Source organism: Corvus brachyrhynchos, unplaced genomic scaffold (assembly GCF_000691975.1).
Source record: "Corvus brachyrhynchos isolate BGI_N302 unplaced genomic scaffold, ASM69197v1 scaffold60, whole genome shotgun sequence".
NCBI lineage: Eukaryota > Metazoa > Chordata > Aves > Passeriformes > Corvidae > Corvus > Corvus brachyrhynchos.
Genome location: NW_008236767.1, coordinates 711,176 through 724,595, shown reverse-complemented (window position 1 = coordinate 724,595; position 13,420 = coordinate 711,176). Strand labels below are relative to the sequence as shown.

Sequence of the window (13,420 nt, the reverse complement as noted above, 5' to 3'; positions counted from 1 at the left end):
GTCCCTGCCCACAGCAGGGGGGTGGAATGAGATTACCTTTAAGGTTCATTCCAACTCAAGCCATTTTATGAAAAAAATGAGAGACAAAAACACAACAGTAGAGAAAGAATGTAAACAGTGAGAAGCACTTTTCTCAGTGACTATGCATCCTCACAAGATTAAGCAAGTTCATAAAAACAGTATTTTCTCTCTAAGCCCTGGGAAATAACCAACAGCTTCACAGATCTGAGGAATGCCTCTAAATGTATACAGAGTACTTAAGGCACAGATTTGAAATAGGATTAAATGCTATTCCACAAAATGCATTCGACAGTGATGACTCCTTCCTCCCTCCTTTCCCTCAATTTCCTGACAGTGTGAGGCGTGGTGAGGGAATAAATGTAAAATTCACTTTCTTAGCTCTTTCCTGATCATGTCCACGAAAATGTTACAGATAAAATAAGGCTGGTTAGAGCTGGAAATGTAAGAAACAGTACAGACCTACTCTATTCCTGAGACCAAAAAAAAAAAAAAAAACCAAAAAAAAAAAAAAAAAAAAAAAAACAAAACAAAACAAAAAAAAAAAAACAAAAAAAAACAAAAAAACAAACCCATGCTTTGACCCTAGTAAGAGTCTGGCAATGCACTGGGCAGTGGAAGTTTTAACATTATTGAAGTGTCTTCTCATTGAAGACGCCCTGAATTTTGTCTCCAACATGTTTTCAACTACAGCCACAACTAGAAACAAAAGAAACCTGATTTCTGGAGCAAATGTACACACTGTATGGAGAACAGACTATGTAGGTTTTGTGCCCTTTCATTGCTTGTTTCTCCATTTCTAAAAGAAACCTGAAGATGCCTTTGTCAGATATTCTTGTAGCTCTTCTGTCTTGCGACAAAGCAGCCTTGGATGCCAGGTTCTGCAGTCATTTCACAAATGTGCATTTTCCATTTCTGTTAAACACTGTCCCATCCCCTAACAGTGTTCATGAATTGGTGTGTCTGTTTCTGCATACAACAAAGGATATAAAAAAACCACACTATCCACTCTTTTATAGCAGAGTCCTCACAGACACTCATTCAAATCTCATGGGACTCAAAAGTCAAATCTAAAAAAGAGGGACCCAGGAATGCTTCCCAAACACAAAAAGCCTTCTAGCCCCAACTACCTGTCAGAAGATGAGCTGGGTGCACAAAAATCCCCCTCTCTACCTGAGAATGAGGCCCTGGCGTAAGACTAGAGAACAAAGAGAAGTTTTACAGAGCTCAAGTATCCTATAACCAAGAAACCGCCAATGAAAATTAAACACATCACATGCATTCTCTCTAAGCAGTGAAATATGAATTGCTGTAATAAAATCAAATCCAATGAAATCTCTAACAAAGGACTTATAAGCAGATTCAGAAGATACAGTGGTTTACTTAGAGATCAGAAAATTAGATTCTATGGGGAAAGAATAAATTACCAAAAAGGAAATGTACATAGTTTTGTTAAATTTCTGTCATTCAAAATAACACATTAAATCAATTTTATTACTGTATTATCATCTGTGTGTCCTTAGAATGTAAAAGCACAAGAAACAACCAAAGGTATTTTCAGCACAAGAACAAAGGGCAGAAGGATAAATCATCTAGCTGCCACCTTGCTAAAGGTGTGTGCAAGTTAAAACTTGCAACCAGCCCAAACTTACTGGCAATTCTTTCCTCAGAAAAGCATTAAATCTTCTCAGAAAATCTACCTTTAAATAACAAGGTTTGCTAATGACCCCAAGTGTTACATACATCTTTCCCTCTCCTTTTAGGATGTTATTTCTCTATTAACACTACATGGGACAGCAAAATACAAACATGGAAGCAAGAAAAGATGCACAAAGTAGATCTTGGCCAACCTATCATCTTTTCTGCTTGCTGGAAATACCCACAATATGATATAAGGTAACTTGTCAGCTCACAGATGCATCATCAGTCACATCTTATCATTCCAGCAGCATACACACCATTCCAGTAATTCAAAGTGCGTAGACATACAACCGATCACATATCTAAGTTTTAGAAATGATCTGAAAAGGAAGAAGTAGCACCAAGGGAATTGATCATCTTTATTATGCAACAAAAAGACAAATAGTAAAAACACTTTAATAGGAAAAAAACCAGAAGGTACAATTCGAACATAACATACTGAAACCATACATAATGCAATGTGAACATGAAAACATTAAGAAGCAATCTTCTAGTAAAGATTTCATGTTTTGAGCATTACCCATCACAAATACACCGGTTTTTGTGCATGTCTGGGTTTCAGTGAGAAAGATCATGACCAGCAGCAACATATTTAAATAGTTTAATCTTCATTAAACGCTTACCTAGTGAATGTATTGGATGCAATCTCTTCATATTAAAAGTACAAAATCTTAAGCAAGGCAGCACCTGCCAATACAGATTTTAAATAAAGAGGATAAACATTTTGAAAGGGTTATTTGTATTGCATTAATACACACTTGTTGTTTTAAAAATGTGTATTAAAGTCTCTCAACATTTAAACATGACTAAGATGCTCAGCAACTATGCATCAAGTGACAACTAATTATTGCTATAGAAAAAATTGTTTCCCAGAGTTTTAAAACAGATGTCATTTCACTTGCAATTCCCAAGATATATTCAAGTAATAGAAATAACTAGTTCCAGTGTCCATGAGGCATTCAGAATCTGTATTGGCTGTAGGCATTTATTGCCAGATCATATAAACATTTCACTGAATCTAGAAAAGTTAACTAAACTTACATGTAACTGTTAAACTCCTTAGGAAATGATGGATGCAGTAATAAATCACCATAGTATGTGTCTTTGTTTTAAAAGGTAAAACTTCAGCATCAGGTACCTTGAAGTTCCTTTTTGTATGACAGCACTGTTTCATAGTTGGTTTTACAGAGCAAAAGTAGAAATCTGATTTTTTTTCTGTTGTCTCAGTGAACCACTCCAAATCACAATGTGGTCACATAAGCACTAGAGCAGACAAACAAGTGAGAATACACAGACAAGAGTATGGGGGCAAACAGGGAAGTTGGAATACAAGTTCCAAGCATGGTCTGCTGTCAAAATATCATAGGCAGACTGCAACAAAATTCAAGAAATGTTGTTATAAAAAGGACATAATCTTCTGGCAAGGTTTTTGAAATAGACAACTGTTTCTGAAATAGACAACTTTCTCTGTATTTTAGCCAGCAATGCCTTCAGTAATGTTTTGCACTCATAAAAAAAAATAAGATAGAAAAATCAAGTTACAATGTACAGTGGTTTAGTTCCAACACTCAATAAATTAGAACTTGCAGTTCTGAAACATTACGTTGTAAAATGAGGCATTTCATCCTTACCAGTTTTGGAATATGAAATATCCCAGCATTTAAAGAATAATCAAAACCTCTGTTTGGAGAAGAACAGGGAGGCAGGGCACAAGAAGCAGATTGTACTTTGGCTGCACAACTGATATTACTACACATAAAATACCATCTAGACTAACAAAACTACTGGGGATGTTTTCCACCACATATGCAATGCTCATTAATAACAACAGCTTGACAACGGGTGATGGAAACACAGGACGTAGAGTCAGTCCTAACAGGTGTTATGTTCAGAACACTCTCTATTTAAAACTCCAAAACTTATGCTGTGCAGCCATCTTCCCCCTTCTCCCTTTTAGTATTATATAAAAGATCTTAAAGTTTTTACAAACAGATTTTCTATTTAAATTCAAAATTGCATTATTACCATTTTCTCCAATTTTAACAATATTCTTGCTGGGAAGGTGGAAATCTAGAAAAGGAGCTCTTAAAATATGTTGGTAACTATTTTAGAGTAGTTTTTTTCTTCTCAACTGTTTTTTGAAGCCTTTGGATGCAGGAGATGTACAAGTTTTAAAAAGCTTTACCAAAATAAAAGTGTTTTGGTAGGTGTGAAGCCAGTTTAGTTATTTAGCTACAGAGCCTTCCATGAAACAGGACAGACCAAAACTTCAATTCCAAATGCAAAACCAGAAATTCTCAAAAAGCTTCAACAAAATCTGGTCACAGCCATAAGCCAAAAAAGTACACCTTTTGCATGTCATCTTGAATTGCTCAGAAAATATGTAATCTTCCTTAGGAGTTGGGAGTACAGTGAATACTCCTCATTCATCATATTAGTAAGCAAGCATCCTATTTTAGTTATGCTCCCAAAGAGGAAAAAATAGATGCAATTATTCCTAGGCAATGGCATCGTTCTTTCTCAATGAAAGGTGAAAAAAGCCCTGCTCTGCATTGTTGAGCTATAGAAAAGAAGTATTTTAATGTTTTAAGCTGTTGTTATTTTCAGTCACATAGCAACGGTAAAAAACAAATCACAACATTAAAATAAAATTAGTTCTTGGCAGGACAAATGCCTGTCCTTGGTGGGAAGAGAAAAAAAAAATAATTTATCATCTCATAAGATACCTTAGAAGATGGCTGAACTTGAAGAAACCCAACAGTGCAATAGAGCATCAGTGCATGTCTTTCTAAAGATACTTTCAAAGTTGGTCTTGGTGAATTAGAACATCCTACATTAATCATATGAACATGTAATTAACAGAGTAGTAAAAGTTAGAGAAAATCAAGACAGGAGTGAGAAGTTCCAAAAATGTTGCTAATTCCACAGGGGCAGATCTCAGTAAATATGTCAAACTTGAGTTTCAGCAAAATCATTTATCAGAAGTCCTTATGAGTGTGAAAAGAAGCTTAGCCCAAAAAGTGGTTACTGAACGACATTTTTATTAATATACCCAGCAGACTGCCAACAGAATAAAGTCATTTTTCTCTCAGATAATCAGTATGAAGATGAAGGGGGCTCTACTTTAAAAGTTCACATGACAGGATTCTTGAACTGCATTTTGGTATTGGGCTTCTTCATCAAGCTGAAGATTCTAAACAAAATAAAAACATCATCAAAATGGACAAATACTCAAGATGTAGCATAGTCATTAGTTTAATCATTCATCTGCTATGTTTTTACATAGGAAATGGCACCTAACTGAAGACTCTTTATGCTACTACATGATTGTTTATATTGCACAGAATCTTTTATTGAACCAAGTACCAAGAGACACATGAGACAGGAGAAGAATCAGTTGAGTGGGACATGGCTCATTAAGCAGAAGGGTCCATCTTCTCTCCCTGGCTCAATTACATTATGGAACAGCCAGCTCAGGAAAGCTGACTGTGTCATGCAATTCTTTTAACAGGGCTTCTAACCAGCCATAACATCCTCCATTAATAAAACCAAAATGGGATCCCCAGACAACAGTAATCATAGATTGTTGAGAATATACTGCTTAAAATGAGAAAGCAAATACAGAACACAAAAAATCTGCTACTTTTGCAGAAATATCTTCCAGGTTGTTAACATGCCAGAGTAATGCATCTTTTAAGAGCAATTCTGGCAGTTTCCCCAAATCAGAATTTGTCACCAGTTTTATGTCATCAAACATGCACTCATGGTGAAGAGGCCAATCCCCTGTATCAAACCCTAGCTCTTCAGGCCCTTATCACAGCTCACTCGACTCAAAGGACAATATACATCATCTTTGCCATCCTGAACCAGGGAGGCTGCCTGTGATTCAAATACTATCCCTGTCCCACACAAAGCTCATGCAGCACACCCCAAAGCCTGTCAAATTCTGTAGAAACTACCATAAACTCTCCAGCTCTCTGATCCCACATGCAGAACCCAAATGGTTGGCTTGACTTATGAATCAGCCACTGTCTACATCTGTGTATGTAGTTCTGCATGTACTTCAAGGTCATTTACTCAAAAAAAAGCCTGAAAAGAGGCAACCTGAACATTGATTAAATGACATCTCTTTTTCAGTCTCTCTCACAACACACAAGAAGAGAAGCTGCAGCAGCAATACCAGCTAGTCATGTTGCAGTTTGAGTCCTAAGAACATAATTTAGCAATTTCTGCATTAAAAGGTCAATGTCAACAAAACAGAGTAGCATCTATTTTATTCCCCCCAGAAACAGTAGTAATAAACTGTTCTATTAAACAGAGTAAAAGTAATAAATAGTTCAGATTTAGAACACTAAGTCAAAGACTTAATTCATCAGCTTGGAGCAGTGCAACTATTGACAACACCTATTACCAGTAGCACTTCATGTTGATTAAGAACAGACAGGTCTGCTTCTGAGTTCCACGCAAAACAGGAATACAGCACGTCCAGAGCACAAGTTTGGGACAACATTTTTATCTGGCATTTTGATTTTTAGAAAGAAGTTACCATTTATTCCTCCACACATCAAAGAAGAAAAAGCTTACCACGAATTCTCCGTAGTCAAACCGGTGCCTTAGATTTAGATGGCTAACAAGATTTCTAGTAACCTGGTTAGTATCTGCCCATGGAAGAGATACACAAATAGGACAGATCTGAATTTGGAGGGGAAAGGGAAGAGACAGAATGAAAAAAAAAAAGTTATTGGCAATATAGAATGTATTAAAAACATGTTCTACAGCAATAACTAGTCTATTACTCATCCACTACCAAAATACAGTAAGACATTAACATCCAATCATACTTCTAAGTGTGCTTTTCCTCAACTGTGTAACATTCAAAAACTACATTTTAACTTCGTAGATTTCTAAAGTGTTTCTCTTAGGAGTGGAAGATAATCGTATCTGTCTGAGTCAATTTAGAAAAGAAAGTGATTATTGTATCCTACTTATTGTTTGGGAGAATTTTCATACAATTGAGATGATCAAGTAAGCCGAAAGAAGAAGTAACACACCCAATACATATGAAAATACAGAAAACCAAACCAATTTTTCTCCTTCAGACCCTTTGGTTACCTAGGATTACTTTTCAAGTAACTGTAGGTTTCACATGAAACAATAGTTACATTACAAATGGGATTCTTTAGGAACAGACCTGAACTACTAAATAAAGAAGCGTAAAGCATCAGGCTCAAAAACTGAGCCTGCTTCACATCAAGATAAATGAGACAGCTAAGTCAGAAATGCCTTAGAACCAGCAGGCTGGACATGAAATGTTTTCAAATCAAAGTCACTCCTCAATTTAAATGCACTGCATGAAGTATATTGTCTTTCTCAAACCACAGTGATTGTTAAAGATATAGAGCAGCAACTGCACATTTAAAATTGTCCACATAATTACAATGAAAGTAGCTTAAGAAACATACATAAGCAACTGTACTTACCACAGGAACGATCTGATAAAGATGTCTATTATTACAGTGATCCAGCAAGCGCTGTCTGGTAAAATTGGCTTCCTGACACAGGGGGCATTTGAAGGTTGGGTGTCCACTGTAAACAGAAATACAACAGTATTAAACAGAAAAGAGTTTCAGAAGTATTATTAAGAAAGCATATGAATGTTTTCCCTTGCTTTGATAACAACAAAAAACCCCCCCAAAAAAACCCCACACTCCCACTGACGTACTAGCAGATCTAAAGGAGCCCCAGTGCTACTACCAAATTGCAATTCTGAAGTACATTTACAATTGGTATGCCTAAATGCACTCTTCTGAGACTTGGGCTTCTTTTGTTCCCACTGCAGCTACACCGTGGTTTTGCAGTCTTGTAACACCTTTTAGTGCAAATCCTTCAGGAAAGTACTAAAAAGCCCAAATTCTAACATATCGATACAAATGTACAAGAAACTACAGGATTCTATAAATACAGCTCCTAGTGTTTTTGTGTGGGTTTTTTGTGTTTTGTTTTTTGCATTAAGAAGTTTGCACTGTGACTATCAGAATCTATTTTAATAACAATTACAGACAAGTAAGCAACCTACCTTGTTTCTCCTTGAAGTATTTGATTATTAGCCATCTCACCAGTATCAGATATTGCATCACTTCTGCTACTTTAAATGAAGAAAAAAAAAAAAAAAACAAAACCACCAAAAATTGAGATTATTTCACTCCACTATCAACATTTTTAAAAGTTTAACAGTAACAGACGTGGGGGGCAAATGTATTAAGTCCCATGAATTTCAAGGCAACATACACTGGCACAACATCCTAATCCTCACAGCTTTTCCTTTGGATCAAGTTATGGCTCAGTATTCACAGAATCACCAAGGTTGAAAGAAACCTTCAAGATCATCTGTCCAACTGTCAACCCAGCACCATCATAATCACCCCTAATCCATATCCCCAAGTGCCACATCCAGACACCTCCTGAACACCTCCAGAAACAGTGACTCCACTGTCACCCTGGGCAATTTATTCCAATGCCTAACCACTCTCTCAGTAAAAAATTTTCTACTATCCAATCTGAACTTCCCCTGGTGCAACTTAAGGCCATTCCACCTTGTTCTTTCACTTGAAGACATGGCAGAAAAGACTGACCCTCACCTCACTACAACCTCCTCTCAGGTAACTAGCAATGAGGTCTTCCCTGAGAAGATCTTCTTTTTCTCCAGGATAAACACCCCCAACTCTCTCAGCCACTCCTCACAGGACTTGTGCTCCAGACCCTTCACCAGCTCCACTTCCCTTCTCTGAACTCGCTCAAGGACTTCAGTGTCCTCCTTGGACTGAGGGGCCCAAAACTGAACACAGGATTCGAGGTGTGGCCTCACCAGTGCCGAGTACAGGACAATCCCTGCCCTGGTCCTGCTACCCCCATGAATTCTGATGCAGGCCAGGATGCCACTGGTCTTCTCAGCCACCTGGGCACACTGCGGGATCATGGCTCAACCACAGTCAACCAACACCCCCAGGTCCTTTGTCACTGTGCAGCTTTTCAGCCACTCTTCCCCCAGCCTGTGGCACTGCCTGGGATTGTTGTGACCAAAGTGCAGGACCTGGCGCTTCACCTTGTTGAACCTCATATCACTGGCCTCAGCCCACTGATCCAGCCTGTCCAGATCCCTCTGCAGAGCCTTCCTGCCCTCCAGCAAATCAACACCTCCACACAGCTTGGTGTTATCTGCAAACTCACTGAGGGAGCACTCAATCCCCTCATCCAAATCATCAGTATACGTGTTAAACAGGAGTGGCCCCAAACCAAACCCTGAGGAATACCACTGGTGACCAGGTGCTAACTGGATGTAATTCCATTCACCACCTCTCTCTGGGCCTGGCCATCCAGACAGTTTTTTCACCCAGTGAAGAGCACACCTGTCCAAGCCTTAGCTTCTCCAGAAGAATACAGTGCGAGATGGTGTCAAATGCTTTCCTGAAGTCTAGATAGACAACATCCATAGTCTTTCCCTCATCTACTAAGCAGGTCACTTTGTCATAGAAGAAGATCAGTTTGGTCAACCAGGACCTGACTTTTGTAAACCCATGCTAGCTGGGCCTGGTGCCCTAGTAGTCCTGCACATGCCACGGAATGGCACTTGGGATGATCTGCTCCATGACCTTCCCCGATACACTAAGGTCAGTCCAACAGGTCTGTAGTTCCCTGGATCATCGTTCTGATCCTTCTTGTAGATGGGCATTACATTTGTTAATTTCCAGTCAGGTGGGACCTCTCTGGATAATTTAATTACCATGGTGATACTTGGTGGCATACTACACAACTTTACAGGAAAATGGCATATAATACAACAAACATTTAGTCAACAAGAATGGCAATGCAGGTGACAGCCAAGTAATTAAAAAAGCATTATGAACTATATGAATGTAACACAGGTAGCACTTCCTAAGTTTTTTGACTAGGAAGGTGTAAATAGGCCTTTAACTGCCACGTATTCAAACAAATAATTTGCAACTTTCAACTACGGCAAGGTAAGTTTTCTTTTGCTGAGCACAAAATAAACTTTTTTCCTAAAGAAAGGGTGAAGCAGAAGAACATTTTAGAAAGTAAATTTGACCATATATGCACCTCCAGCTAAGCCAGAAGAAACTGCACAGACGTGCTAAGAACGTGAATATTTACAGTCACAAATATGGTAATGGTAAGTTTTTTTTATACTTCAGTGATATTATAATCACAGGTATTCTACTGTGGCATACTGCATAAATAGTGATATCAGAATATCCAGACACTTTGGTGAAACATTGCTGCAGCTAATTCCAGTAACAGCTTCAACTTTCAATAGACTGATGGGTTGAAAACCAGAGTAGTTCAGACTGCTAAAAATAGAAAATCAATGGCAAAATAAAATAAATAAAAGACGGGATACATATAATAAAGCTCTGTGAAATGAGCACATAAAAAGTTCTTTAAAAATAACCAAAAATCCCCAACCCCTACCATGAGTGAGAATATATGAAAAAAAAGGTTAACTTTACTAGCTGAAAACAAATGGCAAGTGTCATTTGATTTTACGGTGTGTAACATACTGGAGTTCCTTATATATTTCGAAAGAGAGCTGTTCAAAATAAATTCAATCAGAAAGCAAAAGCTTGAACAGTAATGTTTTGAAACAGGATACCCACTAAAACAAACTTAGGAAAGGGGAGGGGCAATACAAACACACAGGAACTTCTCAAGAGGTAAACATTATGAAATATGTTATAAAGAAGGCTGCTCAAATGCTGTCAAGGCAAGGAAAGCAAGCTACAAATATTAAATGCTTTTTAGGAGAGTCTCTAGAAGACATTTCAAAGCCATCATGCAGAAAGGTATTCTTCTGTCTGCTAAGAGTAAAGAAAAAGACCTGGAAAAACTCATATTTTGAAGCACAAAAATATGGACAATAATTATTTCACAAAGAAGCAATGCCCTGGAAAAAAATACTTCCCATGGGGTGAGGGGCAGGGGAAGGATGCACGGTTACACACAGAACACCCTGATTACCTGTTCCCTGTTGCATCTTGGGAAATCTGTAAGTTTGGAATAATTGAAGAGACACCATATTCATCCTGATACTTCTTACACGTTTTATAATGCTGTCTCATCCATGAAAATCTAACCTGAAAATAAAATGCCAAATTACTGAAATCATACTAAACAATCCAGGGATAGAAGGAAGAGAGAATTCTGCCAACAGAAAGCAATGCACGCAGGAATTACACAGGCATCATATGCAGCAGAAACCAGAACCTGTGTCTCCCTTCTGAGCATGAACACTTTGTTGACCAACAGGACATCCCCGATTCCTCTCTCCTCTCTTCAGTGTCACTCTGTGAGACTGAAGAACACTGCCACTCAAACTGCTGGACACCTGAGAGCTCTCTCAGGGATGAAAGATGCAAGTAAACACCGTTTAACTGAAACAAAGTCACTGGAACTACACCTCCCAGATCCAGGATCAATAGCTGATGAGCTATAACAGAGTGGCCATGAGGATGGGATAAGCACCACTGCTCCTTCAGTCTTCTCTGGCCTGCTGTTACCTCATGCAGAGAAACATTTTCTTTTTGCATTAGGTGTGTTCCTTTTCTCATTGAGAGGGGAGGGAAAAAAAAAAAAAGGTGAATGATCACCAACTTAAGGCTGCCTATTCACCTTTAATTCAAATTAAGAGAACGAGTTGCTTAGATTTGTCAGAAGACAGCTGTGTTGGACATACCCTAAATCTGAAATTCAGGCCCGACAGCACTGTCAAGAAGGTGTTCGCAGGTCTAGAGGCTGAACAAGATCACATCTCACATGCCTGTGCCTAAATTCCATTATTGTTTGGTTCTTCCTTCCAGTTTACCAATTGCTATCAGTTTGTTTCTCCCCACTTTTCATCCTAATGAATCATGTGGAACAAAGCAAGCAGCTGAGGATTCTATTAGTGCTGATCTTCACACTGTCAGAAGTCCCAAGTGGAATGAAACCATCATAAAGACTACCTGGATTTTATGCACTTTGTTATAAACAAAAAGTGTGGCTGAAATCCTGCATCTGTTTATATCAAAAGAGGCATTACTCTTCGTTTCAGTGAGGCTCAAGATTTCACTCAGTGTTCCAAAAATAATGACCCCTTTAGAAAGGAAATGAAGGCAATGTAAAAAGATTGATGGGCAAGGAGGAAATTACATGTGATTGATCATGCGGGCACTGCAAGTAATCAACTCACAGTTTTTGGTTTTAAATTAAATTTTATGGCAACTTGAAGCAGTTTCATTTCCATACTGAAAGTTTCTGAGGTTTTCCATATATCTGCAATTTTCATGTTCAGCTCCTTAACTTTCCTTTTGCCAGTTTTATAGTTATATCCAGTTTTTTTCCATCTTTTTGGGGAAAAGCTGGCACTCCACTTAAAATGCCTTTATTGACAATTCAAAATGCTCTTTCAGTCTACACCTGTTAGGTACAGCTAGCAGGCACTGCATGCCCAGTATATGCACAAGCCATACAAAGCTAACTGCTATAGGCTCTTCAGCTCCAAGATGAGAATGACACACAGTAAAGATGTGTCTGGACAAAAACACGAGAAATTTATTCAACTTTTTTTTAAAGTTTTACTCTACCTGCTTCTCACAGCATCTACAGCCCCCAGAAGCTTTCTTCATACTGTTTTCAACATCTAGAGCCCTTTTGGGATACGTTCTTTCTTTTTTAGTCACGCTCCCCCGGCAGAGAGGACAGTGTGTTCCACTTTCTCTTATAGCTGTCAAGAAGCACTTCCTGCAAAACCTAAATTGAAAAGTTACCACAAACACAGGTTAGCAAAACATACAGAGTTAGATACTTTGTCCTTGAGAGAGCTGGATGATTTTTAGGCAAAAAGAAAAAAAAAAAAAAAAAAAAGAGATATCAGAATAACAGTTTACCGAATACAAAGTTTCATATTTAAAAGAAATATGAAATAATGGTGCTTGCGATGAAGTATATGGAAATCAGGGGAGCTTGGCAATGCACTCTAGGTAAAACTCTTATTATTTATTGACTAGTATTACCGAGCTGCACACCAGATTGATCACTAATGAGATATTAAATGGTGCAGCAAGCACGTGATTCCGGACAATCTTATCAGAGTAACTCCTTATTGTCCTTAATAGAGTCAAAACCACTGCAAAGCTTCATTCAGCACGCGTTTCCAGAGACCTCATTTCACCAGCTTTTGCAGCTCTCTTTCCTTACGCACCAGCTGCCAAAGCTATCTTGCTTTTCTACAAAGTAGCACGTTGTAATTAAGCGTCCCTCTGGAAAAAAAAATGCTGAATAGATGAACTGAAAAGAGAGAACAACTCACACTACCGTCCTTGTTCGAAAAGGAACGGGGAAAACCATGAAGTTAAAAACCGCGAGTTAGGTCAGACAACACAGCAAAACTCCCCCACCGCCGACCAGACACCCGGGGGTGGGGAGGGCTTCTGCTAAATGACCGGTCCTCGTCGGCTACAAAAGAGAGAGGCGAGGGGAGGCCGGGGCAGGAATGGGCTCGCATCCTCAGCAGCTCCAGGCCGAGGGTCCGTGCACCAGGGGCAGGGGGAACAGAGGAGCACAAGGCGGAGAGCCGGAGGAGGCGAGGAAAAGGCTTGGGAAGGGGCGGGGGGTCGGGATACCCACACGTGCTGGCAGTTGGCGGTCC

At 38.8% G+C, this 13,420-nt stretch overlaps 1 protein-coding gene across 1 annotated transcript; it reads right to left on the bottom strand.

The window, feature by feature from the left end:
* Nucleotides 1-2,054: 2,054 nt before the first annotated feature.
* RNF138 (ring finger protein 138) lies at nt 2,055-13,418 on the bottom strand (the record flags this gene model as incomplete). The annotated part of the gene is made up of 7 exons (XM_008644956.2): nt 2,055-4,912; nt 6,304-6,411; nt 7,200-7,305; nt 7,796-7,864; nt 10,753-10,868; nt 12,357-12,522; nt 13,399-13,418. Coding segments are annotated over 7 exons (654 nt in total), but the record flags the coding sequence as incomplete, so codon positions are not given.
* Between the last annotated feature and the right edge of the window lie 2 nt (nt 13,419-13,420).